The sequence below is a fragment of the Neoarthrinium moseri genome (genome assembly GCF_022829205.1).
Source record: "Neoarthrinium moseri strain CBS 164.80 chromosome Unknown scaffold31_Wmoseri_CBS_16480, whole genome shotgun sequence".
NCBI lineage: Eukaryota > Fungi > Ascomycota > Sordariomycetes > Amphisphaeriales > Apiosporaceae > Neoarthrinium > Neoarthrinium moseri.
In genome coordinates, this window is record NW_026055145.1 from 367822 (window position 1) to 394646 (window position 26825).

At 52.3% G+C, this 26825-nt stretch overlaps 11 protein-coding genes across 11 annotated transcripts; 6 read left to right on the forward strand and 5 right to left on the reverse strand.

Moving 5' to 3' along the window:
• Nucleotides 1–463: 463 nt before the first annotated feature.
• On the reverse strand, nt 464–1290 carry JN550_007876 (uncharacterized protein; the record flags this gene model as incomplete). The annotated part of the gene is made up of 2 exons (XM_049319775.1): nt 464–778; nt 844–1290. 2 exons carry the CDS (start codon nt 1288–1290, stop codon nt 464–466), a joined length of 762 nt encoding a protein of 253 aa, XP_049170232.1.
• A 1214-nt stretch (nt 1291–2504) lies between these two features.
• Nucleotides 2505–4448, forward strand: JN550_007877 (uncharacterized protein; the record flags this gene model as incomplete). The annotated part of the gene is made up of 5 exons (XM_049319776.1): nt 2505–2705; nt 2952–3141; nt 3195–3470; nt 3521–4089; nt 4194–4448. 5 exons carry the CDS (start codon nt 2505–2507, stop codon nt 4446–4448), a joined length of 1491 nt encoding a protein of 496 aa, XP_049170233.1.
• A 2693-nt stretch (nt 4449–7141) lies between these two features.
• Nucleotides 7142–9387, forward strand: JN550_007878 (uncharacterized protein; the record flags this gene model as incomplete). Its single annotated transcript, XM_049319777.1, has 5 exons — nt 7142–7600; nt 7726–8391; nt 8454–8841; nt 8907–8937; nt 8988–9387. The coding sequence occupies 5 exons, from the start codon at nt 7142–7144 to the stop codon at nt 9385–9387; spliced, it is 1944 nt and encodes a 647-aa protein (XP_049170234.1).
• Nucleotides 9388–10095: 708 nt separating this feature from the next.
• Nucleotides 10096–13449, reverse strand: JN550_007879 (uncharacterized protein; the record flags this gene model as incomplete). Its single annotated transcript, XM_049319779.1, has 1 exon — nt 10096–13449. One exon carries the CDS (start codon nt 13447–13449, stop codon nt 10096–10098), a length of 3354 nt encoding a protein of 1117 aa, XP_049170235.1.
• A 1322-nt stretch (nt 13450–14771) lies between these two features.
• JN550_007880 (uncharacterized protein) lies at nt 14772–15455 on the forward strand (the record flags this gene model as incomplete). Its single annotated transcript, XM_049319780.1, has 1 exon — nt 14772–15455. The coding sequence occupies one exon, from the start codon at nt 14772–14774 to the stop codon at nt 15453–15455; it is 684 nt and encodes a 227-aa protein (XP_049170236.1).
• Nucleotides 15456–16806: 1351 nt separating this feature from the next.
• JN550_007881 (uncharacterized protein) lies at nt 16807–18227 on the forward strand (the record flags this gene model as incomplete). The annotated part of the gene is made up of 4 exons (XM_049319781.1): nt 16807–17097; nt 17182–17436; nt 17495–17648; nt 17719–18227. 4 exons carry the CDS (start codon nt 16807–16809, stop codon nt 18225–18227), a joined length of 1209 nt encoding a protein of 402 aa, XP_049170237.1.
• Nucleotides 18228–19545: 1318 nt separating this feature from the next.
• Nucleotides 19546–20925, forward strand: JN550_007882 (uncharacterized protein; the record flags this gene model as incomplete). The annotated part of the gene is made up of 6 exons (XM_049319782.1): nt 19546–19759; nt 19810–19869; nt 19938–20064; nt 20119–20170; nt 20224–20780; nt 20835–20925. The coding sequence occupies 6 exons, from the start codon at nt 19546–19548 to the stop codon at nt 20923–20925; spliced, it is 1101 nt and encodes a 366-aa protein (XP_049170238.1).
• Nucleotides 20926–22111: 1186 nt separating this feature from the next.
• JN550_007883 (uncharacterized protein) lies at nt 22112–23338 on the reverse strand (the record flags this gene model as incomplete). The annotated part of the gene is made up of 4 exons (XM_049319783.1): nt 22112–22389; nt 22517–22784; nt 22837–23229; nt 23282–23338. The coding sequence occupies 4 exons, from the start codon at nt 23336–23338 to the stop codon at nt 22112–22114; spliced, it is 996 nt and encodes a 331-aa protein (XP_049170239.1).
• A 628-nt stretch (nt 23339–23966) lies between these two features.
• On the forward strand, nt 23967–24314 carry JN550_007884 (uncharacterized protein; the record flags this gene model as incomplete). The annotated part of the gene is made up of 3 exons (XM_049319784.1): nt 23967–23991; nt 24044–24108; nt 24174–24314. 3 exons carry the CDS (start codon nt 23967–23969, stop codon nt 24312–24314), a joined length of 231 nt encoding a protein of 76 aa, XP_049170240.1.
• Nucleotides 24315–24882: 568 nt separating this feature from the next.
• JN550_007885 (uncharacterized protein) lies at nt 24883–25713 on the reverse strand (the record flags this gene model as incomplete). The annotated part of the gene is made up of 1 exon (XM_049319785.1): nt 24883–25713. The coding sequence occupies one exon, from the start codon at nt 25711–25713 to the stop codon at nt 24883–24885; it is 831 nt and encodes a 276-aa protein (XP_049170241.1).
• Nucleotides 25714–26082: 369 nt separating this feature from the next.
• Nucleotides 26083–26727, reverse strand: JN550_007886 (uncharacterized protein; the record flags this gene model as incomplete). The annotated part of the gene is made up of 1 exon (XM_049319786.1): nt 26083–26727. The coding sequence occupies one exon, from the start codon at nt 26725–26727 to the stop codon at nt 26083–26085; it is 645 nt and encodes a 214-aa protein (XP_049170242.1).
• Nucleotides 26728–26825: the final 98 nt, after the last annotated feature.

Sequence of the window (26825 nt, forward strand, 5' to 3'; positions counted from 1 at the left end):
ATTTATTTGGTATGAGTTGCTACACAACTCAATTGCCATATGGTCCATGGTGGGTGGTAGGAGTTAGGGGCACCCTGCCAGCGTTCAGCACTACACAGCAAGGAGATTGCGTCGCTAAGGAAATGAGTTCAGCCGGGATATACATGAGGCTATCGCTTGCAATTACATCTTAGAACAAGGGTCTATTTTAGGTATCTAAGGTCGCAATTCACGGAGTTCTGCTCCGGAAATGACCTTCAGGTGACAGCTTGAGATGATGGCTCAGGAAAGTTTAGGGGTCTCATGAATGGACGGACCACAGGCCGCCCCTAGAACCCATAATGCCCAATCCGCCCCAGACCCCCCGCTAATTGCACCGGCTCAGGGAGCTTCAGCCTGACATTACGCCAAGACAGATTCACTTGCAGCATTTCAAGTAACTCAGCTAGATGCTTGGCCTTATTTTCACGTATACATGTAAATTCTAATGCTCTTCTAGCAAAGACCCAAAGCCTTTCACCTTATCCAGGATACCGTTGGTCCTATATGCGTGCCATAAGGTTGCGGTGTTGATTGCGATCACCGGCTTTCCGAGCTCCTTCTCCATTTCTGCAGCAGCCCTCGCGGCAGGCAGGTTGGTGCCTGCTTGTAGCAGGGCATCGACATCCGAAGCGTTGACCTTCCTGAAGGCGTCTTTGATGGTATCGGGATGGACCTCGGCGATCGAAGTCGCTGTATCGCAACGGAGACCATGAATCATGTGCACCGTGTAACCCATCTGTGTGAAGAAATCGACCACCTGAACATTGTTCTGTGTCAGCTTTGGCTCAACGTGCATGGCAATTTAAGACAGCCGATTCTTACCTGTTGGTCGCCAACTGCTTGATATGGAGTGATGATGCCAATCTTCTTTGCTCCATAGACATCAAGGGCAGATTTAGCAGCCAAAGCACCCGTCGTAACTTTGAGGCCACCTGCTTTCTCAACCATGAACTGTTCGAATTGCTTTGCGCCCTCTTGCCCACCCCAGAATGTCTCCGCGCTCATACCCATTACCATGTACGTTGGTAAACACGAACAGACGCGTTCCACGGCGGCGCCGATGGTGCCTCGTAGCGACTCGAGGAAGGCTACCATGGTATCATCGTCGTTTAGATTCGGATTCGCTATCTCAATGCGCCCGCTATGCCATGAAACCCCCGGGACTGTCATCCAATTGAATTCGGCCTCCACGACGGTATTGGTGGCGGGGATAATCAATCCAAACCGCGCCCGTGGAGAGACATAACTGACAGGAGCTTGAGATGCCATATTGCAATAATCACTGCCAATCCAAATGTACAGTGCAGAGTAGCATATGTCGTGAGCAGCCCAGGTTGAAACTTATCCAAGCACGCGTCCTTTGCCTAGTTACAGACCTAAGACGTCTTGATCTTCGGCAGTGTCATACCGGCTTCCGTATCGGATGGGCTTGACGAATGAATACGCTACGGCGCCGAGATTCAGGATAGTGTCCGAAAGCCCTGTGGGCAGGCTCAATACATCGCCGGTCAGCAGCCTACAAGTTGAATGCCGGTAGCTTTGATTCGTCAGGCCGTGGAACAAAGACCCGGAAGCTCCATTCCGAAGGTTGTCAGTGTGTCGGGGCCTACCGAGCAACCCGCCTAGGCCGAATCCATAGGCTTGTAGTACGTAGTACCACAATCTTACTCTATCGGAGGAGCTTTCGTTTTATATTCTCGTTACACGACTTCACAGTATAGGACAAAACGGATCCGCTAAATAGCGACACTCCATATTCAATGACAGCCCATACTTAGGGAGCACAGAGTGCACACAACGGGCGACAAGGTGGCGTTTGGCCGGTACCGGGTATATGATTCGCAAAATGACGTTACTTGGGCTGAATATTGTGCGAGACCGCTCAAGATGTGTGAGGAATAGATACTCGGTTCATGGTCCCCCACCTGCATCAGCCTGTACCATAATCCGTGGCTGCCCTCTATCCGAAGATACCTGCACTCCGATCTGCGAAAGCAGCCCGTGAATGCATCCATGCATCTTAACATTCCTAGCTCCAAATAGTGGGTAGCCAGGGGCTTGTTTAGTGTGCTCATTAGCTCCCAGCCTCTCACACTATTGTCCATCTCGGTTCATTGATTCCTACTTGGGGCGCTAATGTGACCGTCACTCCAGCTTCAAGCGGGAGCCAAGAAGCACCCCGAGCGCGAGCGCCCATGTCTCCTCATTAGACAGATTAACAGCGTATTGGTTGACCAGGACAGGCCCTTGATAGCAGCTGTCGACGCTTTTATTAATACTTGGGACAAGTTCGGGTTTCGATCGTAAGTTTTTCACACCACGACCGTACTAAACGACCCAAATCCACGGCGCCGGTAAACTCTTACCTGATCAATCCCACTACGTATCGTCCTTTCGGGAGGTCTGGTTCCTTGAGTGTTCTGTACCCATTGGACCCGCTACCCCAGCCCGTTTGCACTTTCTTCGCGGGCCGCCACTTATCCATGGCCGAAGTCCTCAAGGTGGTCCCACAGGAGGACCTAAAGCTGGCCGAGAAGAGCGATGGTTCGTTGAGAAGCGCGCATGTCCTGGAGCATGATCCGGCATTAGACCGAAGACTACTATGGAAGCGAGACCTGGTTTTGATACCCATTATGGGTGTTCTTTATATGCTTTTGTTCTTAGACCGGACGAACATCGCAAACGTACGGTCCCTTGTTTTCTTGACGTCCCGGTTCTCTTCGTCCCTAAGACAAGCCCCTTCTTTCTTAAGGTGTGATATCTCCCGAGTCAGTATCGTGATATCGGAAGCCCGCTTCACCTCAGCTGCAACCGCAGTGATGCTACATAGAAGTTCAGACGGAGATTTTGAGACCAATACCACTTTGCGCGACAATTTGAGAATGAACCGACTCCCGGTGCAGGTCATTGCTAATGTTTGACGCCCCTAGGCTCGCGCTCTGGGCATTGGATCTCCAACTGGACTAGAAGGCGCCTTGGGTATGCCAACGAATGGATATAACATCGCTCTCGTGATATTCTATATCCCCTTCGTCCTCGCCGAAATCCCAGCCAACCTGATCTTGAATACGAACAAGGTTGCGCCACGGTACTTATTGGGCGGGCAAATGGCCCTACTTGGTGAGTCCGAACTTGACCTTGGAATTCGACTGTGATACTAATCGACAGCACAGGCGTCCTTGGGATGTGTCAGGGCTTGACAAAATCATATGGCGGCCTGCTGGCCGTGCGGTTCCTGATGGGTACTTTTGAAGCATCGTTGCCTGCGGGGGCGACCTACATGATATCCATGTACTACACCAAGCGAGAGGCTGCGATTCGTTTCTCGTGGTTTTTCAATTTTGCTCTCGCCGGTCCGTTCTTCTCCGGACTTCTCGCGTTTGCGATCAACAACCTTGAGGGCGTTGGTGGGTACCAGGGGTGGCGTTGGCTTTTCATTATCGAAGGGTGTAAGTGGAAGTTTCTCCGACCATCGAGATGAGACTAACATATCGCGCAGTAATGACCGTTGCAATTTCCATACCTGTCGTGCTGTTTTGCCCGAACTTTCCGCAGGACGCTCAGAAATGGTTCCTAAAACCAGAGGAGCGCAACCGCGTTGTGGCTCAGCTAGAGGCTTCCCGGGGTGCCGAGACCAAGGGCTCTGCTGCTGACAGCGTCTCCATCTGGGAGGTGTTGATCGACTGGCGCATCCACCTGTTCACCATGTGCTTCTTCTGCTGCGACATCACGGCAGCATCCATCTCGGCTTTCTCCCCCACAATCCTCACCGAGCTGGGCTGGACCAGCACCATTGCTCAGTTGATGGCAATGCCAGTGTGGGCTGTCGGTATCATCTCGTCTTTCGGTGTAACGTGGCTGGCCTCGCGCCTGAACTTTCGGACTCCTTTCGTTATCGGCGGGATCTGCTGTCAGCTCGTTGGCTGGATCATCATGCGCGTCTACGTCCCTCAAGCCGGCGTCCGTTATCTTGCTTTGTTCTTCATGTCCATTGGAACATTTCCACAGATGCCCATCCTCATGGCTTGGCTTTCAGCAAACCTCCGTGGCAGGAAGCACTTGGCCGTGGTATGTAACTCCAATGTCCCAACCTCTCTTCCATAAGTCATGTCCTATGCTGTTTCAAGAGCCATCTGCCTCGAACAAAGAATGCTGATCTCTGATTGTCGTAGGGTATGGCATGGATGGTTGGCTTTGGGAACTGTGCCAATTTCGTATCTTCGAACGTCTTCATCAAGACTGAGGCACCTCGCTATGTCACGGGCTTTACCACTGGGTTGGTCTTCACCATCCTTGGTATGGTTCTGGTGGTATTCGGCTGCACTTTATTGGTTGTCAAGAACAAGAAACGTGAGGCGATAAGGTCGCAAATGACTGACGGGGAACGGGAGGCCCATGATGAACTGTATTTCAAATTTGTGTTGTAAGCGAAATCGAGCGGCATGCTTTGGTGCATTTGCTGTCACATCTTATGTTGGTCGACCTCAGGCAATGAACACAGGGAAACCTGCAATACTTTCAGATACAATATGCCTCTTTGTGAACTTGTTTGGCTTGGCTGCTTTCAATCAAGACGCAAACTATCTGATGGCACTGCTTGGTAGATGTTTTCGCCCTGTGTTCCGTTTCTGTCACATTATGAAGCTGATGGATGTGCAGACGGACAGGAGAGCACACGCGGTGAGACTGATCATGGTGTACTATTTCAGGGTATATATCACTTCCAAGGAAGCTAGTCGCTTCCTTTTTCGCCTTGATCACCGCTTTCACAGGTACCGAGGAAGAGAGCAACATACCTAGGTAGTCTCGGAACAAAATCAGATAGTTGCTGAGAGCATACGGACCGAATCGACAAGGTTGTTTTGGCCAGGGAGACACGGTGCCATCCTAAAGCCGTCAGATACTCTAGCGTAGACACTGACAGGTGTCTGATGAACCTTCCCAATGTCGCTTATCGCATGCCAGAATGGATATGTACCTAGGTAGGCACCCAGGTATGGAATACCTTTCCTGCTCAGGTGTCTTACTGAATTGAGTGTACAGTTGAAGCTATGTACCAACCTCATCCAGCTACAGGATGTGAACTAACCGACTGCCAGTCTCCCAATAAGACACGGTCAGGCCGACATTAAAATGCAATCCGCATGGAGTGGCATGTTCTCCATGTCTGACTATCCGAGTAACAGGTGGGATGAACATCTGACAAAATGGCCCCGCCCCATCCACAGAATCACCAAAGGTAGACTTCCAGTCGTCCCCCGCCAGCCCGCGAAAATGATCATCTCGGTCAGGTCTAGAATTTACCGTTCCAACTCCGGGCTGCCATTTCCATCACCGACCTGGACAACATCTGGGAGCACATTGCCCAACCACTTCGACATCTGTTCGAGATTTCAATAGACGGTTTGCGCCAAGCGGTGGCGAATTTTCTATGTTGTTCATAATGGTGTTTCGATTGCCGTCCGCACCAAGTTGAGGTCGGCTGTTGAGCGAGTCTGACGGGTCGTTTGTGACGACACCGCCGTGATCGGTCCAACGGTTTGAAGGTAACCACGTGCTTCAGGTCAGAACGCCATCGTCAGGAGGCGCGATTTTGACGCCTGAAGTTTCATTGGATGCCTGGCTGCAGTGTTGCAATGATACCAAGCTGGCCCAGGTTCAGGTCCGCACTTGCTCATCAAGCACGGAAGAAGGAGCAAGCTTCCAGGTCCCTGCTTTCATTCACCAGGCTCACCATTCTCTCTAATATGTGGCCCGGTGACAGAGAAATTTGTGCTACTAGATACGAGGGTGACGGGTGGATAACGAAAGGTGACTTCACTGATTCACCCCTTGATGGTCTAGGCATGCGCTTCCCTCTTGGGACTGCAGCATGAGCAGCGAGTACTTGACATCGATATCACCCTGTCTCCTGTCCTTCCCGGCCATGACTCAGCACAGCATTCGCACTCGGCCTCTCCTGGTGCTGATCACAGGGACGCACTTTCCCGTCAGCATTGTCATCTGAGCCGTCCACGGGCGTCATCCTGGAAACCACATTGGCAACCCACTTCCAACCTCTAACCAAGGGATTTGTGTGACATTTTCAAAAGGATGCTGCTCCTTCCCATTGAATTCTTCTTTGAGGGTCCAGCTTATGTCCTGGTGATAACTCTCGCTACTTTCACAAGGGACGCTCTGCAGTCTAAATTTACTGTCCCTTCTGTCCCCTTTGCAAATCGTGCCTTCTCTGAAGCACTTTTTCAGGCAATACGAGAGGTAGCCGAGAGAACCAGGTACTTCCCCTAAGCATATTCTCCTCTGAACCTCACCCACCTTTCGCCGTATGCTCTTTCTGCTAATCTTCATCTGTGGCAAGGACTGTATCTGACCTCCGACGCCCGGGATTCATGCAGTGAGACACTTCAGACAACCAGATCACTTTCCCTGACAGCAACCTTGAACCCTCGCGGATCTTCCAGCCTTTCGGACCACGGTCACGAACGTTACTGCCCACCGCCTGCCTGTGAACCTCGTAGCGGCAGATACGTGCACTGAGGTCCTTTTACACATACTCGGCAACCTCACAAAAGATTTGCAGCATTTGCGAGCATACAGGTAAGCTCCTTCTGCAATTAGGGCACTTCAATACACCGCACTCTAGACTCTTTCATCCCAAGCCATATTCTGCAAATGCTTCGAGTTTCGCTCGGAATTATCGGTGTTTCCTTGCATTGAGCCGCAGGCGCGTCGGACAGGTTGCAGGTCATTCAACAATATCTCCAAGTAACCTCAGACGATGCTTGTACCGCACATGACAGTGCCTTCAAGAAAGCAACGCAGATATGGAACCAAGAATTCAATATGAAGGTACCAACTACGGAACCGATTGTTCCACTTCCATGTTGGCACACTTCGACTGATTTTGAGGCCTCGATTGTTGGCCCGCCTTGCAGTTTGATCACAACAGACCAGTACGCTTGAGTTGTGGTCTAGGTTTCTTCCCGGCGTCACCTGCGTTTTTCACGAATTGAAATGATTCGTTGCCTGAAGCTCGATCTGCGAACAGTTTCTTTTGCCACAATGGTTGCGCAATTCACTTCATGATCTTCTTGGCTGACCCAATCGTTTACCCGCAGACATGGCTTCTCTCCGAGATATGACCGCAGGACAGTCTATGATGGACGATCCTAACTTGGGGCCAATTCACGGCCACGGCATGGCGTCGACTCGCTCCTCCTTGGCCACCGAAGCACTCAGCGATGCACCGAGCACCAACATTGACGCAAACCTAGGAAAACCGGAGGCACTCGCGATCCCGCTGATATGCAGTGTCTGCCCCAAGACCTCCAAGTTTTCTGATGTCTCTCACCTTCTCACTCATATTTCGTCGAAAGGCCACCTTTCGAATATGTTCAAGCTCGAGATTGCCAAGAACACCGATGACAACGCTCGTGAGACATTGGATGAATTCAACCAATGGTTCGAGGAGTACAATCTTCGAGACCTGCTTCAGAACCGGAATGAGAACCGTCAATCGCGAGGGAACAGAAGTCGTGGCAGTTCAAGTGTCAGTCTCCGCGGTGGACGTGGGTCATTGGTAAGTCGCGCTACTGCAGTATCAGTCCCAGCATCACGAGGAAAACGAGTAAGTCATGTCCTGCGGTGTTTTTACATTTTGGTTGGCCAATTCTGCAAGGTTGTCTGACCAGGGCTTGGATGTAGCGTGTCCGCAGCAAAGCCCAGTCCATGACACCTTCGGATCAAGTCAAGTGCGAACCCCAGGATGATGTAGACTCTGTCTCCGACTTCACCCCTTCATCCCATGGCCATCATACGAGCCATTGGCATTTAGGCCATGGCGCTCAGTCATGGAATAACTTACCCATGTGGAACGGAGCTTACTTTGGACCTGGTTTTCAGCAGGGACCCAACTTCGATGATGATCACATGGATGTGCAGCCGGATGCACTACCGGACACCGACGAAGGGGACGACAACATGGACAACTCTTCCAAGTATCAGCCGTCTGATGACGATGAAGAAGATAAGAACGAAGGTTTTCTGCACTCAGAGGACACCATCGACACGATGATTGATGAGATTGTCCCAGACCTAAAGCTAACAGGGGTCACCGATGACGAGCGCGAACGACTGCATTTCATGAAGTACCTTAAGGGAGACATCGCTCAGCTTCCAGGTGTGGGTGGATTTGATGCAGCGCCTGAGGAACAGCGGCGAAAGCGCAATCAGAAGAAAGACCCTTCGGTCATTCGACAAATGCAGGCGGCATCCCTAGCGGTTGACACCACTGAGATGGTGTTTGACTTGAACTTCGTCTGGCAACGAAACCGCAGCGTCTACGATGAGCCGTCAGTCAATGGCAGCGAGGTAAGTCATCGATGAAACGAAGCGTCTTGGCGGTGAAATATTGGTATATTAACCGTCTTTAGGACGAAGGTGATAATCCCCCGTCAACGAAGAAGGCCAAGCGTCGCTCTCCCAGAAAAAAGCTCGCGAAAGCGGCCAAGCCTCGTGCAGCCTCCAGACTGGCGGTGCTCGATCCCCAAGGGTTGAGCATAAGCACTCTAGCTACTAGTTCACGACGGGGTCGGCGCGCTGTACGAGGTACGCAGAGAACTTCGACTCGGGCTTCGAGCTCCGCTACCGCTAGTATGCCACGAGACACCCCTTCGCATGGCCCTGGACGCATAACTCGGTCAGCACGTGGCGGTCAGTCTAGTTCAGTACCTGCCGCTGCTTTGAATGGCTTACCTGGTCTCGTTCGTCTCGGAAGCCGAGTGGTGGATGTATTTAGAGACCCTGCGGATCCCAGCCCAGGTGAGGGTTGGCTTTCCCTCACCGAGATGGCTCGGAGACTCTGCCGTTTCTAACGAACTCCATAGGGCGCATCCAAAGCTCTGTTCCACGAAGACCGTGAGTGTCCTTCTGAGTTCTCATGTAATTTTCCACTGACAGCAGCACAGTCACAACAATATCTCTGGTCTATCTCTACGTCCTGGAAACCCAAATGTTTCATTGCTTTCTCCCACTCCTACATTGAAGCGACACACGTCGGCCCGTGGATTCTCAGGAAAAGAAAACAGCAACCTACTTTTCCAGCCTGATTCGACTACCTCGAACCCGTACCTTGGTGCACAGGATTCCCTTCACGAGAGCACATTCAACCCGCTATGTGTCCCAGCCAGAGGAACCGATGGATTTCGCGGGCTCACAAACTATGCCGACAATACGAAGCCTTTTACCTCGGCTTTCCAACCAATCAATGGGCTAGCCGGGTACGACCCGTTGCACTTGGCCTCTCACGGTGACGATGGCCTTCAGTTGAACCAGCGCCACAACAACAGCAGAGTCTATGACATGTGACTTTTCCCCCAGTATCTAATTCTATCGCGAGGTAACATGATTCATACCGTTCCGTTCCATGGACAAAGCACCGGGTGAAGACACGGCAAGGTTGATTTTCACCCTCGATCCCAATTTCATCAGGTGAGCATATTGGTCTAACACCGGGGTGATCGAGCTTCTGACACACATCCGTAGTTTCAATTCATATCTCATTAGGAGCCTTGTCTTCCCCCAAAAGAAAAAATCTTTTAAGAACCAGCAGGGGTTTGAATTCTTGAGGCGAAGGCTACAAGTCATTTCGCGGCGGAGTATTACCTTCAATTATGGGAACATATTGCTTTTATCTTGTCTGGCGTTTGCCACTGCATGGCACGCCATATCATTGAAACCATTGCACAAAAATGGACCACTCTCACCTGGGGATGGTGTCGGGAGGAAGACCTAGAATTTTAGTTCACCACAAGCATTTGCATTGTTCGTTCATCCACTCTTACTCCCATCATCTGAGGAATTGCAATCATCTCATGCATGATCGCCGAGGCAAATCGCCAAACAAAGAGATATTCTGACACGCGAAGACCACCTTCTAGATTGTGTATGGCTGAGCGCGTGTAGTGAAGATGATTCGTATCAATATTTGAGGTTATGACGAGCTTGTATCATGTTCTCCCGCCATGCGCGTACTGATATTCTAGACCTAGACCTAGGCCAGCCGACCTGCAAGAACTACAGCTGTTCAACACTGGATATAAGGTGATCCAATTGGCCAGGGCCGTCTTGGAGGACATCCAGCAAGAGCCTCGCCGCACCCCCCAACCTCCGCATCTTGATCTCATCCTCCAGCTCCCTCGATTTCCTGGCAGCCACATCGAGAACCTTCCGTGGGATCCGCGCCAGCCGGGCGACATTTAGGCCGTACGATCGATGCGCGACGCCCTCACCGACCTCGTAGAGAAAGGTGATCTCCTCGTCCCCGTCCCACTCGGCATCGTCGTCCTCAGTGACCTGCCCATGCCTGCTAGCCGTGAACTTCATGTGCACGTTCCGGACCTTGCCGCCCTCGATGCCGTCGGCGACCTGGCTGAGGCTCTGGTAGTGCGTGATGAACAGCGTCAGGCACCCGACCTCCTCGGCGACGTGCTGCAAAACCGCCTGGGCGATGGCGGCACCATCGTGGGTGCTGGTGCCACGGCCTAGCTCGTCCAGAATCACTAGCGACCGCGGCGTAGCGGAGCGCAGGATCTGCGAGGTTTCGTTCACCTCGACCATAAAGGTCGACTCGTTAGTGAAAATGTTATCCGATGCGCCCATGCGCGTGTAGATGGCGTCGACGGTCGTGAGCTGCATGGCGGCGGCCGGGACGAAGGAGCCAATCTGGGCCAGCAGTGTGAGGAGCGCCACGGCCCGGACGTACGACGACTTGCCGCCCATATTGGGGCCCGTAATCAGCTGGGCCAGAGGGGCGGGCGAGCACAGCCTGGTCGAGAAGGGGATGTAGGACGTCATGAGGGTGTGCTCGGCGATCGGGTGGCGACCTTCGCTGATGCTGATAGTGGGCGGCGAGTCGGCGGGGAGGAACTGCGGCTTGCTGTATCCCGGCAAAGCGGCCACTTTGGACAACGACAAAAGACAATCGAGGGTGGCCAGCGCAGACACCGCGTCGCGCAACGCCTGGTAGTCGGACGCTATTGAGGCCAGGAGGTCCGAGAATGCAACATCGCATGCCGCGGCGAGCGACTCCTTATGCTGGTCTCGCTCCAGTATCATTCGTACCACCTCCGGGGTGTGAAACCGTGAGAGCTTCTTGGTGCCCGAGATCTTGGCCCACGATGCTGGCACATTTTTGAGGTCGGTATTTGACACCTCAATCAAGTATTCGATGCCGGCCACCGTGACGTACTGAACAGGACTCTTCTTCTTGAGCTTCTCAGCAGCAACTTTGCGGTGGGCATCGAGTTCCTGCTCCACACAAGCGATGCCGAGCTTGTGATCCGTTATGGCTTCGGTCTCATCGTTTTCTCGGAAGAAGGCGTATTTGTCGTCTTTCCGGGCCGCCTCGGCGTTGATGCGTTCAAGGTAGGATAGCACAGTCGGCAGAATTTGTGGTAAGGAGGCGATTGCATTGCTGATAGCTGGAGACTTGAATCCCGTGTCCTCGGCGGACTTGACTCGCGAGAACTCGGTAGATATTCTTTGCAGCGTCTGTAGCACAGCCAGAAGCTCCGGCCGGGTGCATTTTCCATAGTAAATTCTGATCAGACTACGCTCAAGATCGGTTTTGGTGTTGACTAGAAGGCGCTCGAGTTGATCAACGCTAGATGAAGATGCGTTGAGAAGTAATTCTTCGACAGCAGACACCCGCTCTTCCAGTCGCTCCTTATCCAGGAGTGGTCGACCGATCCATTTACGGAGCAGACGCTGACCGAAGCGGGTGAGTGTCTTGTCGAGTGCCCAGAACAGACTGCCTTTATCAGAGTGGTCCGTCTGGTTGCGGTAAACCTCAAGGCTTTCCAGTGTCGTGCCATTGATGAGCATATGCGAGCGAGCGCTGAATGATGTGAAGTATTTAGTCAGGTCGAATATGTGCTCCAGGCCATACTCTTTGAGGTGGTTGATCATCGATGACAGACAAATTGTGACGAGTTCGGGCAGCTTCAACACTTTATCCAGTAGAGCGGCTGCCTTGTCGTTGCCGGCGGCATTCTCCTTCAGCTTGCCTGCGTAGAACTGAGTGACGTGGGAATAGGCCTCTGCTGCCATGGTTTTGGACTTGGGTATTCGTTCCACTCTGCACCTGTCCCCAAAGACATTGGTGCTGCTCCCAGAAAGATGCTGGATGAGTTTATCGGTCGCCTTGGTCAGCTCGCCTACAATGAGAAACTCGCACGGCGATATGTGCAATAGCCGCGTCTCAATCTCGCCTCGCATAAAGCCATCTTCAAAGTTGTCGTAGATTATATCTCCTGTGGCAGGCTGGACGGCGATGATGCCCACATCCACCTTCTCATCGGTGCCCCCGCCTTTGGCTTTGGACTCGGTGATACACAGCAGGTAACCACCCGAGGGTGCCCCTGAACTATCCCCATGCTGGTCGAGCTCCCCAATCTCATCGACATAGGTTCCCTTGGTGTAAACGTTGGTGAGCTTCCGTACGAAGGGGGCGTTCCTGTTATCGCCAGCTTTCTTGAGTGCAGCCGTCTCGATCTGTCGTACAACACCGACCTTGTGTCCGGCGGCGACGAGGCGTTTAGCATGGACTGGCAATCGGTGGACAGGAATGCTCGCTGAGGCAAATCGGTCTAGATGTGCTTCTGAAGGGTGCTCATCATAGCGAAACTTGCCGGGTATACAGACGATGCTCAGCTCCTTGGCAGCGATCCTGGCATCCTCGCCAAAGAATCTGAACTTGTACCCGACCTCCATGATGAGCAGGGTGTCTAGGTTCTTCCGTTTGATGTCCAGGAATTGGAGCTCCATAGGTGTAAGCTTGCCCGTCTTGGCACCCTTCTTCTTCCCCTTGGGCGGCTGCGGTGCTTCTTCCTCGTCGGCTTCCTCGGCCTCTTCGCCGTCCAGCGCCTGGGTCTCGTCATCGATCTGGAAGTTCTTTCGCCTCAGCTGGGCCATGCTATCCGGGCGGCCGAGCTTCTTGACGAATTTGGCATGCAGTTGTGCCTTGCGCCGTTTCTCGGCCTCGTCATCCTCCTCACCCACACTACCACCGCCGTCTGCCTGACTGGATCGATTGTAGACATATTGTTGTGTGCGAGGACTCGACCGAGGGTGTGCTGCGTTGGCTGCAGCAGGTTTCGGCGGGGACTTGGCGAAGAAGGTGCTCTGTGCCGAGTCCTCATCCACCTTGGAGCGCTTGGGACTGAGAGCAGGGCCCTCGTTGCCGTTGTCACTGTCGGTCTGGAGTGGCCGCTTCTTCGAGGCTACGGAGGCATCGTTGCGACTAGCCAGCGGCGAGCTCTGGGGTTGGCTCTGGGTTTTCGGAGCGCTGCCGCCCTTTGGTGTAAAGAAGCTCGTCAATGACTGCTGCTTGACGAGCTTCGGCTTCTTCTCCTGAGTAGAGCCGGCCATGTTAGGAGCTGGACACGCATGTGCACGCCTGCCAGGTTGGTGATTCTCGCTCGAGCTGTGTTCTCTTCGGTCGTCATCAGGTCGCGGCTGGAGCTCCAAGGGGCTGGCGCGTCTCGCCCAGCTTGGGGAGACGCGTTAATTGGCAGGGGCCGGGCTGCAGGCTGTCACTGATTGGCCCACGCCCGGTTTTCGTTTCCAGCGCCACCTAACTTAGTACACAGCACGCACTCGGTGCGTGCTGTGCTGCATAACTGCCCCCTGCACGCATGTCGGTAGTCACCCAGGCCAAGATTTCCAAGAAACCAACCCACACTAATCCAACCAACCCTATGGCTTCAGCCCGCCAGTCGGCCATCTATCAGCATCAAAGTTGCCCTAACGCCAATGTTGCACTTCCCTCTTTAGGGATACGGCACGCTTGCAGTCGTAGTAGTAATAGAGATCGTACCCTCCTCTCGTGCGCTCCTCTCCTGGATTCTCTCGACCATCTGGCACGCATCGCCCGCTCGCTTGGCAACCTCAACTTCTGTGCCCTTCACCTGGCCAACATTGTTGCTAGTTCCTATGCGGTTCTTTGGTGACCTGGTCCTCTGGTGTCCAAGACGAAGACCGTCGTCTGGCCCGCATGCTCGCCATGCGATGCGTCCACACAATATGGCGAAATCCCACCCTTCAACTCTTGGCCCGCCTGCCACGAGCGCTGCAGCCCCGTGGTCGAGACCGGACAACCGGCACGCGCTGATGTGAACATCTACGAGACCAGTCGCAAAGTTACCTGAAATGAGCCAAGAAGAGGGGCGAACTGTCGTCTCGATGCCAAGAGGATTCCAACGGCCATTATACTAGCAAGATCCGCACAGAGCCCATGGTTCAAATCAGCCGGGAATGCAAACACTAGGTCTGCCTTTACCACGATCGGCGCAAAGAAGCTTGTGACCTCGAATCCGGAAGTAGAGCCTCTCCGGGCTCTGCGTGGGAATGAACGCTAGACGCATTTAACCGGCGGCAAAATGTATAGACTGCTTCCCGTCACTATAGGTCGCCGGCTCTTCAGAAACATGAGACCCCTTCCCCACAAAAACACTATATCCCCCACAAAGATCGGATGCTGTGTGCCAGTCAATATGCACCCCAGGTTGCGAACCAGGTACTGCATGTACGATGGCGCCTTGTGGTACTCGTATGTGATCATAAGATTTGCACGTATAGATGGCTCAGGGGGAGCAGCGCTGAGAAATTATATAAAGATTGCTTTTCGTCTCTGATCCGGATTATCGTTGCTTCCAGATCGGCACCCTCACGTCTATCGATTATCAAGCACAATGGTTTCTGCTTCTGCGTTCTTCGTCGCCTGCACGGCTATTGCCGGTGTTGTGGCCGCGCCTGCCGGCCTCGAGCCTCTGGACGGTCTTCACGAGAAGATTCAGAGGTCAACTCCTGCCGGAACCGGCACGAACAATGGCTTCTTCTACTCGTTCTGGACCGACGGAGGCGGCAGTGTCACCTACAACAACGGACCCGCTGGTTCGTACGATGTGCAATGGAGCAACGTCAACAACTTTGTTGCCGGCAAGGGCTGGAACCCAGGTTCTGCCCGCGTCATCACATACAACGGTACCTGGAACGGTGCCAACGTCAACAGCTATCTGTCCGTCTACGGCTGGACCAGGAACCCCCTGATCGAGTACTACGTCGTCGACACGTATGGCACGTACAACCCAGGCTCTCAAGCCCAGAAGAAAGGTCAAGTCACCAGTGACGGAGGCACCTACGATATCTACCAGACCAAGCGTGTCAACCAGCCGAGTATCGATGGTACCGCGACCTTTGATCAGTTCTGGAGCGTCCGCACTAGCAAGCGTGTTGGGGGCACCGTCACCGTGCAGAATCACTTTGATGCTTGGGCCAAGTATGGCTTGAAGCTTGGCACCCACAACTACCAGATTGTTGCCACCGAGGGTTACCAAAGCAGTGGGAGTGCCAAGATCACTGTCTCGGGCCCATAGGGGGTTCACCCGTTTCGGAACTACTAGCTTGAGCTCTATGCCATTTCTGGCCGGTGATGGCCAAAAGCGAGCATGTCTGCTTGTACCTTCTTGCGACGGAATTTTGGAATTTTGCACCAAATCACTATGTATATATATGCTGCAGGCACAAACAATCATTATATTGCCCTGTAAAAAGCCACTTGGCTGACTTTGCTTCTGAATTCAATACCGTGTGGCAAATTGTTGGACGGATTCTACTGACATGTGATATTCTTATCCGCACGAAGCCTGCTAGGTTGTGTAACACGGTCACTATCCAGGAGAAAGCATTCTAGCTCAAAAGGGGATACGTCATCTTGTGAAGTGCCGTGTTCCTTTCTGCCCGGTGCTCGTATCTCACCAGTATTTTGGGTCTCAGCCTCACGGCTATGGTAACACCGTTTTCTCTATTTCGGGTGCTTCTAGGAGATAGCGTCCGATCCATGAGATAGTGTCCGATAGCACATGCATCACCTCGTGTTCTCACAATGTGACTTTCTAGAAAGCTTGGCGTGCTTTATTCATTACCGATTCGGACCCTATATCGACAAAGAGGTCGGTGCTGTTGTTACCTTGGTCTCGCATGGGTATCCGATATTGTGACATCTATTACTGGCTTGGTTCGGGCCTGTCATGTAGGATCTGGAGGAGCGGTAATGTCCATGAAGATTCATCGCCCTCTGATGCCTACTTCATAAAGATCACAATAAATCCAATACAGACAAAATCGACTGCATACAGAGCGGCTTCAACATCCTTGCACGCTGGGATGGCCATCCAAACAAGAGACTATTCCTGCCACATGTAAAATGAATTGTAACGTTCCAGCTGGTAGGAACCCAATCCTCTAACCCCCGAACGCCATGTTGTCCGTGAGTTCTGTACGACGGTGTACATGGGCCATTGATACCCCGGAGGGCTGAAACATGGTGTTAGGTCAAGTCACACTACTTTCCATTTTCCCGCTTAGGACCGTCTTGTTGGGTCAAGAACCGTATCACTCGAATTCTTTAATCGTACATGCATTCGGTCGATCGGCGATAGAATATTCTGCCACGGTGATGAGCATACGAATACGTCCGCACTATTGAGTATGGATCTATGATAACCTCGGAGGTAAAGCTAAGGAATTCGTGTGTAGCAAATACTACGTAACCGAAGTTCGGAAAGAGGAATCATTCAAATCCTGTGCACTTGTCGTCGGTGTCTTGTTAGATCCCCGCCAGCATATATATAGATGGACAGACAGTCGCGAATAGTAGGCCAAGTTCAAACTGACAGTTGATCGGGACACTGGTTGCAATTCACACTTCACTCTCTACCACCAGACATGAAATTCTACAAGTTGTTTTTGGCGGTCCAACTGCCTCTGGTCCTGGCTAGAGCACCGTTGCTTATGCGTGCCGACAATGACAGTGTCCCGCATAACTACATCATTACTCTCCGGCCTCATCACACCGCAACCAACGCAAGAACTTTGCTCAAGACAGCAATTGCAAAGAAGCTGGCAGGCACCAAGCACCAAGGTATCTTGAGGACATTTGGTAGTATAGATGGCCTCACCGCTCTTCATGTGGATTGTGACCCCAACACACTAGAGGCTATAAGGAACCATCCCTCTGTAAGTATCCGACCTACTTCAATCTCAGTCAGGGGGTTTCAGATATGCACGCGTGTTGGGCTTCACTAATTTGCAACTTTTCAGGTTCAGTCAGTCCACCAAGACGGTTTCGTTTATGGACAGTTCGTAATCCCTCGGATTGTACCCCGAGATGACCTGGTGGCCGGGCCAACTTGGGGGCTCGGAAGGATATCTCATCGGGATCCCGGAGTCATCGGGTATGACTTCAAGCAGCCGCCACAAACACGCCTCTATGTCCTTGACACCGGCGTCAGAATAACCCATAAGGAATTTGGTGGCCGTGCCGTCTGGGGCGCGAATTTTGTTGATGGGTCTCCTGTAAGACATCCCGTCACTGTCAGGCTCATGCCTCGGCACCACTGATGGCTACGCACAGAATAACGATGAAAACGGGCACGGAACGCACATTGCTGCGACAGCCGCGGGAAATACCGTCGGTGTGGATAACTCGACGATAATAGTCGCTGTCAAATGCCTCGATAAGAATTCTGTCGGTACTTGGTCTGGAATCTTAGCTGCCATTGACTGGGGTATGATACGTCTTGGGTGTTCATCTGCCCCCTTTGGAGGTCGGAAGCTAACCGTCGTTGGGTTCCCTAGCCGTGGGAGATGCGCAATCACGTAGCATCATTACCCGCTCTGTGATCAACATGTCAATCGGCGGCCCAACCTTCCCGCCTCTGGACGACATGGTGGCAAAAGCTAACGCAGCGGGCATGACTATCGTCGTGGCGGCGTCCAACTACGGCGCAGATGCGTCCGGATACTCCCCAGCCCGATCGCCCGCTGTCATCACGGTGGCAGCTATAGACCGAACGGACACACGTCCATCATGGTCCAACTACGGCAGCAGCGTCACGGTCTTTGCGCCCGGCGTCGATATCAGTAGCGCCTGGTTGAGCTCCGACTCTGCGTACGCGACGCTGAGCGGCACCAGCATGGCTTCGCCGCACGTTGCCGGCCTAGCAACGTACCTGATGTCCCGGGAGGGACTGGCGGGTCCGGTGGCGGTGCGAAGGAGGATGGTGCAACTCGCGACTAATGGCAGGGTAATTGGCGCTGATGGGAGCCCGAATTTAATTGCCTACAATGGCGCTGGTGGACCTTGAGCGCTGACGATGAGAAGAGCTTTCTTGGGCTGTGGAACGACAAGGTACATATTGGGGTGAAGAAGTGATGTACGGCAAGGGCTTATTCGATACGGTGCGTCTATCTTTGCACAGGAGGATATTTAAATTAGGGAACGGAGTCGCTGGATGAAATAGGTTGAACCGTTGCGTAGTGTTCAGGCAGGTCGATTCAGAGTTGTTGGTCTTCGGTTTGAGTTTCAGTCCAAGTCTAGCTCACTCGAGACAACTAAATTATTCGGACTATACCTACATGGACTGGGAGAGAGTATCTCGTACTGGAAGTTTTCGCCCTCTAATAATGGAACTACAATGCAATGCCTCCAGTCTCATGAGGCCACATTCATAGCCTGAGCTTACTGCTGACTTTTTCCCAAGATAAATCATAAATGGCGAGGAATTGCGAGCAGACATCCGTTGTGCCGGCTCCACATGATTGAGGAATCCCTGGTGGGTTCGTCTGTTCCTGTCAGCCCTGTGGCCCATCTTCGCCAGGCTACATTTTAATTTTCGGGGGTACCCTGACGGGCCTGAATGGCGCTGATGAAACCCTGGTCATGCGCTAACCCCCCGATGGTCCAGCGAGCCAGGAGTCTGAAGTGAAGATTGTTTGACAAACAGTTGCAAATCAATCGGCTTCATAGCCATATATGGACTGACATCATATGCATTTGGAGCAGCCAGAGTCACATTCTGCGCACTATTAAAGGGGTTGCAGGAGCTTTAAATACCAGATCGTGGGTAACCACCCGCGGGTATCTTATCCTCCCCCACACGTCTTACTACTATTATTAGCTGACGGTCTACTCCGTAAGACCTTTGAAAGGGAATCCATCAGCCTGGTTCCAACAGCTCGCATGCAATCCACCGGCTACAGCTACCCGCCAAGACTCGTAAGATTCATCTTACTGGACTGTGCCTCAGCCGCACTTGAAGCATGCTGGGAGGGCCGAATGAGTGACAGGGTGGTCCTGTCATGAACGACTGTGTGTGTGGCCTGGGTCGCTTATTCGTGGCCTTCTCGAATCTCACTCAAGCCGGCCAACTCAGTTCCGGTGATGGGGCTTGCACACACCTTGCTGATCTCGCAGCAAACTGGTCTAACCTGCATAGCCCCCAACAGCCAAGCTGCATATCTGACCTCCCTCAATGGCACCATTTGTCCCATCAAGATGATGTCCCCGCCCGTCGCAGTTTTCCCGTCGCATCTGACAATTTTTGCACTCTACGGCATCTTCGCCTGAGGCTCTGTAATGCAAAGCAAGCCGTTTTGGGGCCATTATAGACAGTCGTCACTATCATGAAGTCCGCCTTCTTCATGGCGGCCATCATGGCCGCTATACGCACCTCAGTAGCCCAAACGACGACCTCAGAAGTCGGAGAAACGGTAACTTCGGCTCCTACGACGTCTCCGTCCTCAACAACTCGCGGACCTGTCACCACCACGGTCAGCGTAGGTGTAAACCACAAGTTCATACCCGATACTGTATCAGCACTTCCAGGCGATACAATTAGTAGGGCTTTCGCCAATATGTCAGCATCTCATTAGCTAACCCTACCACAGAATTTGAGTTCTTCCCATCAAACCACTCAGTCGTTAAGGCTGCCTACAAATATCCATGTGGTAAGACTCACGCTCTCATACTCTGCAACTAGGTCTTTCATGAACGGCTGCTAACGTCAACTTGCCAGTCCCCTATGACTACATCGAACCTGGAGAGCCCACCTTCTTCAGTGGGCCCGAACTATCGAACGCTGGTGACCCGCACCCAACTTGGCTGCTTGAAGTCAATAGTACAGAGCCGACATTCTTCTACTGGTACGCCAAGGTCTAGATATATGTATATATCTATCTCAGCTAACTGACAGCCAGTTCCGCACCCGGTTCTTGTCAAGATTGGGCAATGGTCGGAGTGATAAATCCTGTAGGTACCATTGGCCCCGTGGATGGCATCTATATCTAACGGATTGATCTTAGAACGAAAGCTTCAGTCTTGATGTCCAAAAGGAATTTCAGAAGAACGTCACTTTCCAACTAAGTCCGGGTGAGCCTTGGCCTGCGGAGGCACCGAGACCAACCACCACAGGATCTGGGACGACGCCGTCCGAGACTGGGTCAGGCGGAAACAATGGTTCCGGGGGTTCTGGGGGTACTTCGCTGTCCGGCGGCGCGATTGCTGGAATCGCCATTGGTGGAGCAGCGGTTCTTATTATCGTGGTGGCTTTGATTTGGTTCTGCGGCCGCAAGGGAGGAATCGAGAAGGGATATCGCAAGAGCACGGTGATGCAACCGTCCACACCAGGAATGGTTGAGGCACACTATCCCAACGATCCGAAGAGCCCACCGCCACCGAGCTTCAGAGACTCACCGTACGGCATGCAATCTGCCGAAGCATTCCGGTCTACTAGTCCGCAACAATGGTCACAGACGGGCAGCCCGCACGCCTCCTACAGGGGATACCCGAGTCCTGGCCTTGGCAGTCCGCAGCCATGGCAGGAGGTGCACCCGCAGCACACTGGACAGAGTGGATACTCGTAGGTCTCAAATACCCTGTCATTGATGGCATCAAGTCTAATGTTTTGGAACAGTGACCATCCGAAACCGCCTACTGAAGCGCCGGTAGAACTTCCAGGACACCCTACTTCACCACCGGCGGAGCGCCACGAGTTTCCAGGTTAATGGTCGTACTACGAGAAAACACACGGGAAAGATACCAGTAAAATGTTGCATAGGACCGGCGTCAGGGGCCTTGATCAGGGCATATACGACATTGTAATTTAGTCGATGGATATCCTTTGAACTTCTTAGCACCATCATTTGAGACGTCTTCAATAGGAAGAGACCTACCGTTTTTTTTTTCGATAAGAGGCTACAGCCTAACGTCAGGTGATACGTCGTAAATATCAAGGTTTAGTTCAGGGCGAAGTTCGCGCACAGGCTGTTCCGTTACCGATGGCTTCTGGTGCAGCGGTTCTTCAAGTTTGATATGCCCGAGCGAATGGCCCCAGGTCAGTCAACGAAACTGTTGCTCAAGTGACATATCAGCCGTTCATCATATCTTGGTAAAGTACGCTCAGAGCATTAATGCTTGGGGCGCCCACGTCTTTCTTTTCCGACGGCGGAATAATGCTACTTAATGGTTGAAAACACGATAGAAGTTCATCCATCTTGAACTGACTATTTTCAATACACCTTGCTTTTTCAAAACACCCTATGAACGACTGGACTCTGCGTACGCTAGGACGTGTCACTTTATTTACATATGCGTCTCGCCATTGACGTCAGTAGCGCCGGATCCGTGCGTGTTTCGTATTTTTGTATTATTGCATCTGAGTAGTCAATAAAGCCTCACTGAAGTGCATCGCGATCCGCTTCCACCCCCACGACAATCTGCGTTCCGCCACAACGTATTTCCTAGAATTGAGGATACATACAAGACAAGGCTACTCTTCGATACTTTCCACCCCCACAGTCAAATTACGTCACGTTCTGTGCGCTGTAAATTTGACCTCTACAAGCACCCTCAAAGAATTGAAAATCAAAGATAGCAGCTGGCGACCTTGTCGGCTGACAGGAAACACGGAAGTAACTAGTCTATGACATGTCTTAGACCGTTTTAAACATGTTGAATAGTTGCTGAGAAACAGAATAAGCACTATTCTTCGGCACCGGTTTCTAATTGCAGCAAAAAAGGAAAACCGTTTAGGCATCTTGAGTATGGTGTTCTAAGCGTTCAATTGTGTAATTAAGACTTAACCCCCCGGAAACAAGCTGGCTTCACATGCCCCTGTTATGACGATCGTAGAGATCTGTATGGGAGGGGACATGGACTGAGCCAAATCGAAGTATCAGTGGGACTTGTCGTCTATTCGAGAAGCCACTTTATTCCATCCTCAACGTCTCTCTTGAACTTCGTTGTCGCAGATATGGGAAGATCAAAAACCCAGAACACATGAAATAGCCCAGGGTAGATATCCAGCCTTGTTGGTACACCAGCGTCTTTCCAGACTTGTTCCATGACCAACGTACAATCTCGAAGTGGATCTAATCCACATGCCTGAAAGTACGTTTTGGGCAACGCGGAATGATTTGAGAATGCGACCGGGTACGCCAAAGGGCTTTTTGTTTCAGGCTTGTAGTTCTCTATGACACGTTAATTCTTCTAGCTCGTGGATTCGTGGTTCACATGGAACTCAATAATGGGAGCCCAGAAGCAGTTCATGGTAATACTCAGTACAGAAAGAGAGTGTCGAGGATCAATGACACTTACTCCTGATGAACTCGAGGCTTTCAATAGTAAAGCCTGGGGCTTCAGCATTCTGGTCTAGGCTGAAGAAGTGATCTCTGTATCGATCGGGCACCGTGTCGCGACTAATGCCAGAATTGACAGAGGCGTAAATACCGGTCAAAGGTGGCAAGGATTCTTGCTCGGACCACAGGTGCGCAACAGTGAGAGCGATATCAGACCCGGAGCTCTCACCTGCAATTAGAAACCCCAACCGTGGATCGACGTCAAGGTCTGCGAGATTTTGTGTCATCTACACAGCATCAATGGGTGCTCCTCGATAGTGCATTACTCTGTTCACATACCCAAACCAAGGCATCGAAGCTATCATGGATTCCAGTTGGAAACGGATGTTCGGGGGCAAGGCGGTAGTCAATTGTCACTGCAACACCGCCGAGTCTGGCGAATGTGTGACTGACCATTGATCCAGCATCAAGATCGCCCACTATGTGTCCACCCCCGTGTATCATGAGGAGCCCAGGCTTCTTGGCCCTCGGACCGTGCGGTGAAGTCACCCTGATTGCTATTGAGGTCCCGTCTCGGACCTTGATCTGGCGATCTTGCTCGATGAATGGCAGCGAGAGTAGGCCGGGGCTTTTGCCTCGAGCTCTCCTAGCCCGCTTAAGAGTATCTCGAAGCGAGGAAACATCAGAGTCTAAGGTCCATGCTGGAGGGAGACTAACACCACTTGCAACTAACTTGATGGAAGAAGTGAGTATGCTGTAGATGCAATGCAGACAAGCCAATTACCTCGTCAAGTTCTGTATCAATCTGGGACAAGGCGCTGGCCTGTTCGATGGAAAACATTGTGTATCTCTTTTCCTACTTTTAATGAAAATGAAGGTCGACTTATGGAGATTAGCTAGTACGTGCACGATGCTCTGTATTACTCAACGTGACGAGACATTTTTGTGTACGCACCCAGCTGATCTTAGGTAAGCGCGTTGGCCAGCGGCCGTTCCCCCATCGTTACAACCCCGTTCGAAGCCGACAAGCAATGGCAACGAAAGTATGAACACAGCACTGATGATCGTCGAAAAATTCCCCGTTACTTTCACCGACTATGCTCTAGAGGTTTATGCTTCATGCTATGGGAGTTGCTCACAGGTGTCTAATCCGCCCACTCACGTAAGCCGGGACTACTCTTGAATTTGTCCCAGCGTCAGGCCATTCCGTTCTCCTGAATGTTCAGAAGCCCAAATCATTGAAGGAAAATGTGTAAACAATGTAATTTGTACTGGAACGCATCGTTTACTTAGACCTATCGACACCGGTTGGTGACGTCTTATCGGCGTTAAGATAAACCTCCTTATCAGTGGCGCCATCGGAGCGTGACGGAAGTTCACCCTGCTTGGTCGCATTACAAATTCGCTTCGCAGCTACAACTTGCGACCAACTTGCGATCTTGCCCAGAGACAAGATTCACAGCGTCGCCATGGCATCCCAAGCAGTTTCAATGCGTAAGCAGTCCCCAGAACAGACCACTTGACAATTCGAGGCTGACGGCAGCAGCTTCTCTCAGCTCCAAGACGGACTCAAAGCCCGTCGCAAACGCGGATGCGGCCTCGAAGCCAAAGGTAAGGCCAAATATGCCCTCGACCCCCCACGACCCCAATTGCGGCTGACTTCTTGCGATTGCTAGCCGTGCTGCGTATGTAAGGACGAGAAGTCGAAGCGCGACGAGTGCATGCTGTTCTCCAAGGCCGCCGACCCTGCCGCCGACTGCAAGTCGACCATCGATCAATACCGAAGTTGTATGGCCGGGTTCGGCTTCCAAGTATGAGACGAGGACGACATCATCGCTTTGGAGGGGAAGAATTCCAGCGAAGAGCTTGTACAATACAGGGCACTAGCCGTCAACACGTATGGCAAGGCCTAGAGATAGCATAGATCTGGCGTTCTGGGGTCAAGGTAATACAGGAATCAACCATTTCCACTTCTTCCTCTCCTGGCATTGTCCCATTCATGCCACCTTTACATATGTACTGCGTTGCTTCTCGCTCAGTTCACGAACGCCTCATGAACACCAATGGCATCCTTGGGTGAAGAGGTGCTTTCAATTCAGACTCGGCCTCAGCTTCGTCAGACGAGATTCCGCTCACATTACAACCTTCCTGCGAGCTAGGTCTGGAGCTCTCAGTAAAATAGGTTGTGCAATTGTCAGGGGTCGAAATTGAGGTCTCACCGCTTCCCAGTCGCGTTTCATGGTGGTACGGCTGCGCGCGAACCACATATTTCCACACATCCATCTATGAAATATCCGACTTCTCGTGGTAGATAAAGAGACAATCTTGCACATCACTGTATTATCCTTTATTCATATGACGAGACAAGGGGCGGCACCAAGTCGGCTACTCTGGATCTATAGAATCCCAATATTTCCGGGGCCAGATGTTTAACGCCGTTTTCAGCCCGCCCGTGACCGGCAGCCCAGCATGGACCGTTCTGTCATCGCCAGTGTTGTTGGCAAAGAGATTGACCCAGAACAGGGCGTTTCCGGCCACAGGCTTGAAAGCGAGCCCGCCCTCCTCGTGGCGCCGCCATAGTTCGCCCCTGTCCCGCGGCCGGACGGGCTCGACGAATGGGAACCACGTCTCCCCGTCGGTGCAGTTGTCCTGCAATATCGCGAAGAAGCTGGCGGGCCTATTGAAGACCCTAGCACTCCCGTCGAAGGCCTGCTGCGGAACTCGGAGCCAGTCGCGGTGCAGATCATAGTGCTGCCCCTGCGTATACCGCACCAGTTGCGGGATGCCCATCTCATCAGCCACCGGGTCTAGTGTGGTCCCCAGGAACTTCCTGGCGCGCCCAAGGATGCAAGAGACGGCTGGGTCGTCATCAGGCAACCCGGCGCTCGAAGACGTCCGATACGGGTTCTGGATCAGCTCCCCGTTGCGGTAGACCGTCGACGGCTCGAAGCGGTCCTCACCGGCGGCCAGAATACCAGCGATCTCCTGCGGGCTGAGGAAGCCGTGGATATAGATTAGTAGAGGGTCGAGGGATATGATTTCGGTAGTATAAGACAGTGATAGACACTCGAAACGCTCCTGGAATGGCCACCTCAGGTCGAAGCTCGCCAGAAAACGCGTTGCCGCGGGCAATGACACGGAGGTACTGAGCGCAACTAGCAGTAGGACAGCCAGCAGTGCAGTGATTACGACCGCCACCTGAGACGATTTCTTCATCTTCTTCGATCGTTGCCGACTGGGTTGCTTTGAACCCCGGCCGTTCTTCTCTGCAGCCATCTGATAGACGCACGTGGATCACGACTCTTCGCAAGCAGAGTCAACTCAAAGCTCAGAGCCGCAAAACTGTTTTGGGAATTCTCATAGGATAGCGTTGTCGATTGTGATCTAAAATCTAGGTAGCCGAGCCTTAAGAAGAAAACGGATGTTGTCAAAACCGTGACGTGCGGTCTTAAAGCCTTGACAGCCGTTCCGGATGAAATGGTCTTCGGACGCCCACGGTCCGAAAGAGCCACGCCTCAATGACATCGGCGTGTATTGTGCTTCAACGATTGAGCTTAATCGGAAAGGTTTTCTTTCTGCAGTATTTCAAGAAGGCGAAACTTCATCACTGGCCATGAGCCTCCGTATTATCACCACCATTTCCGCCGCGACGTAAGCCGGTGTCCGACCTGTGACATCGATCCGCAGCCCGTCGACTCCCTCAAACTCGAACAACGTGCAGCGACTCAGGAAATCCTCGAGTACAACCCTGTCGACTAACTTTCCTTTGCCATCTGCCGTTCTCTCTGGCCTCACAGCGCGCCTCACGTTCTCTTCTCTCTCACATTCCAGGTACACGGGCAGGAATAGCCTCCCGGCCTTTGCAGCGGCCGCCTGATACTCTCGTGCTACGCTAGAGCCAAGCTCGTTGGCTGTCTGGAAATCCGTGAAGATAATTGTTTTCGCAAGCTGTACCTGGCAACCTTGGCGATCTGTCGTTAGCAGCGCGGGTTCCAAACCAAGCACATAGTGGTTGAAGGCGTTCTGCCGAATCGCACGCCGTTGCTCCTGATATTCTGGGTGGTCACGCGCCAGCTGGACAGGGTCGATGAGCGTGTGGTTATCGATGAAGGTAACGCTCTCGTAGCCCAGCATCCGCTGAACCTCACGGGCTATGGTCAGCTTGCCCACGCCTGGGAAGCCATTGATCCAGACAAGTGGTGCTGATTGAATTCGGCCTGACGTTGTCATAATTATAGAACCCTTCTCTTTCGACATCAGCTTCTGCTCGGATAAAAGATTGTCCAAGCTCGTGATGGAGTTATTTGAAGTAGCTAGACCTATTATAT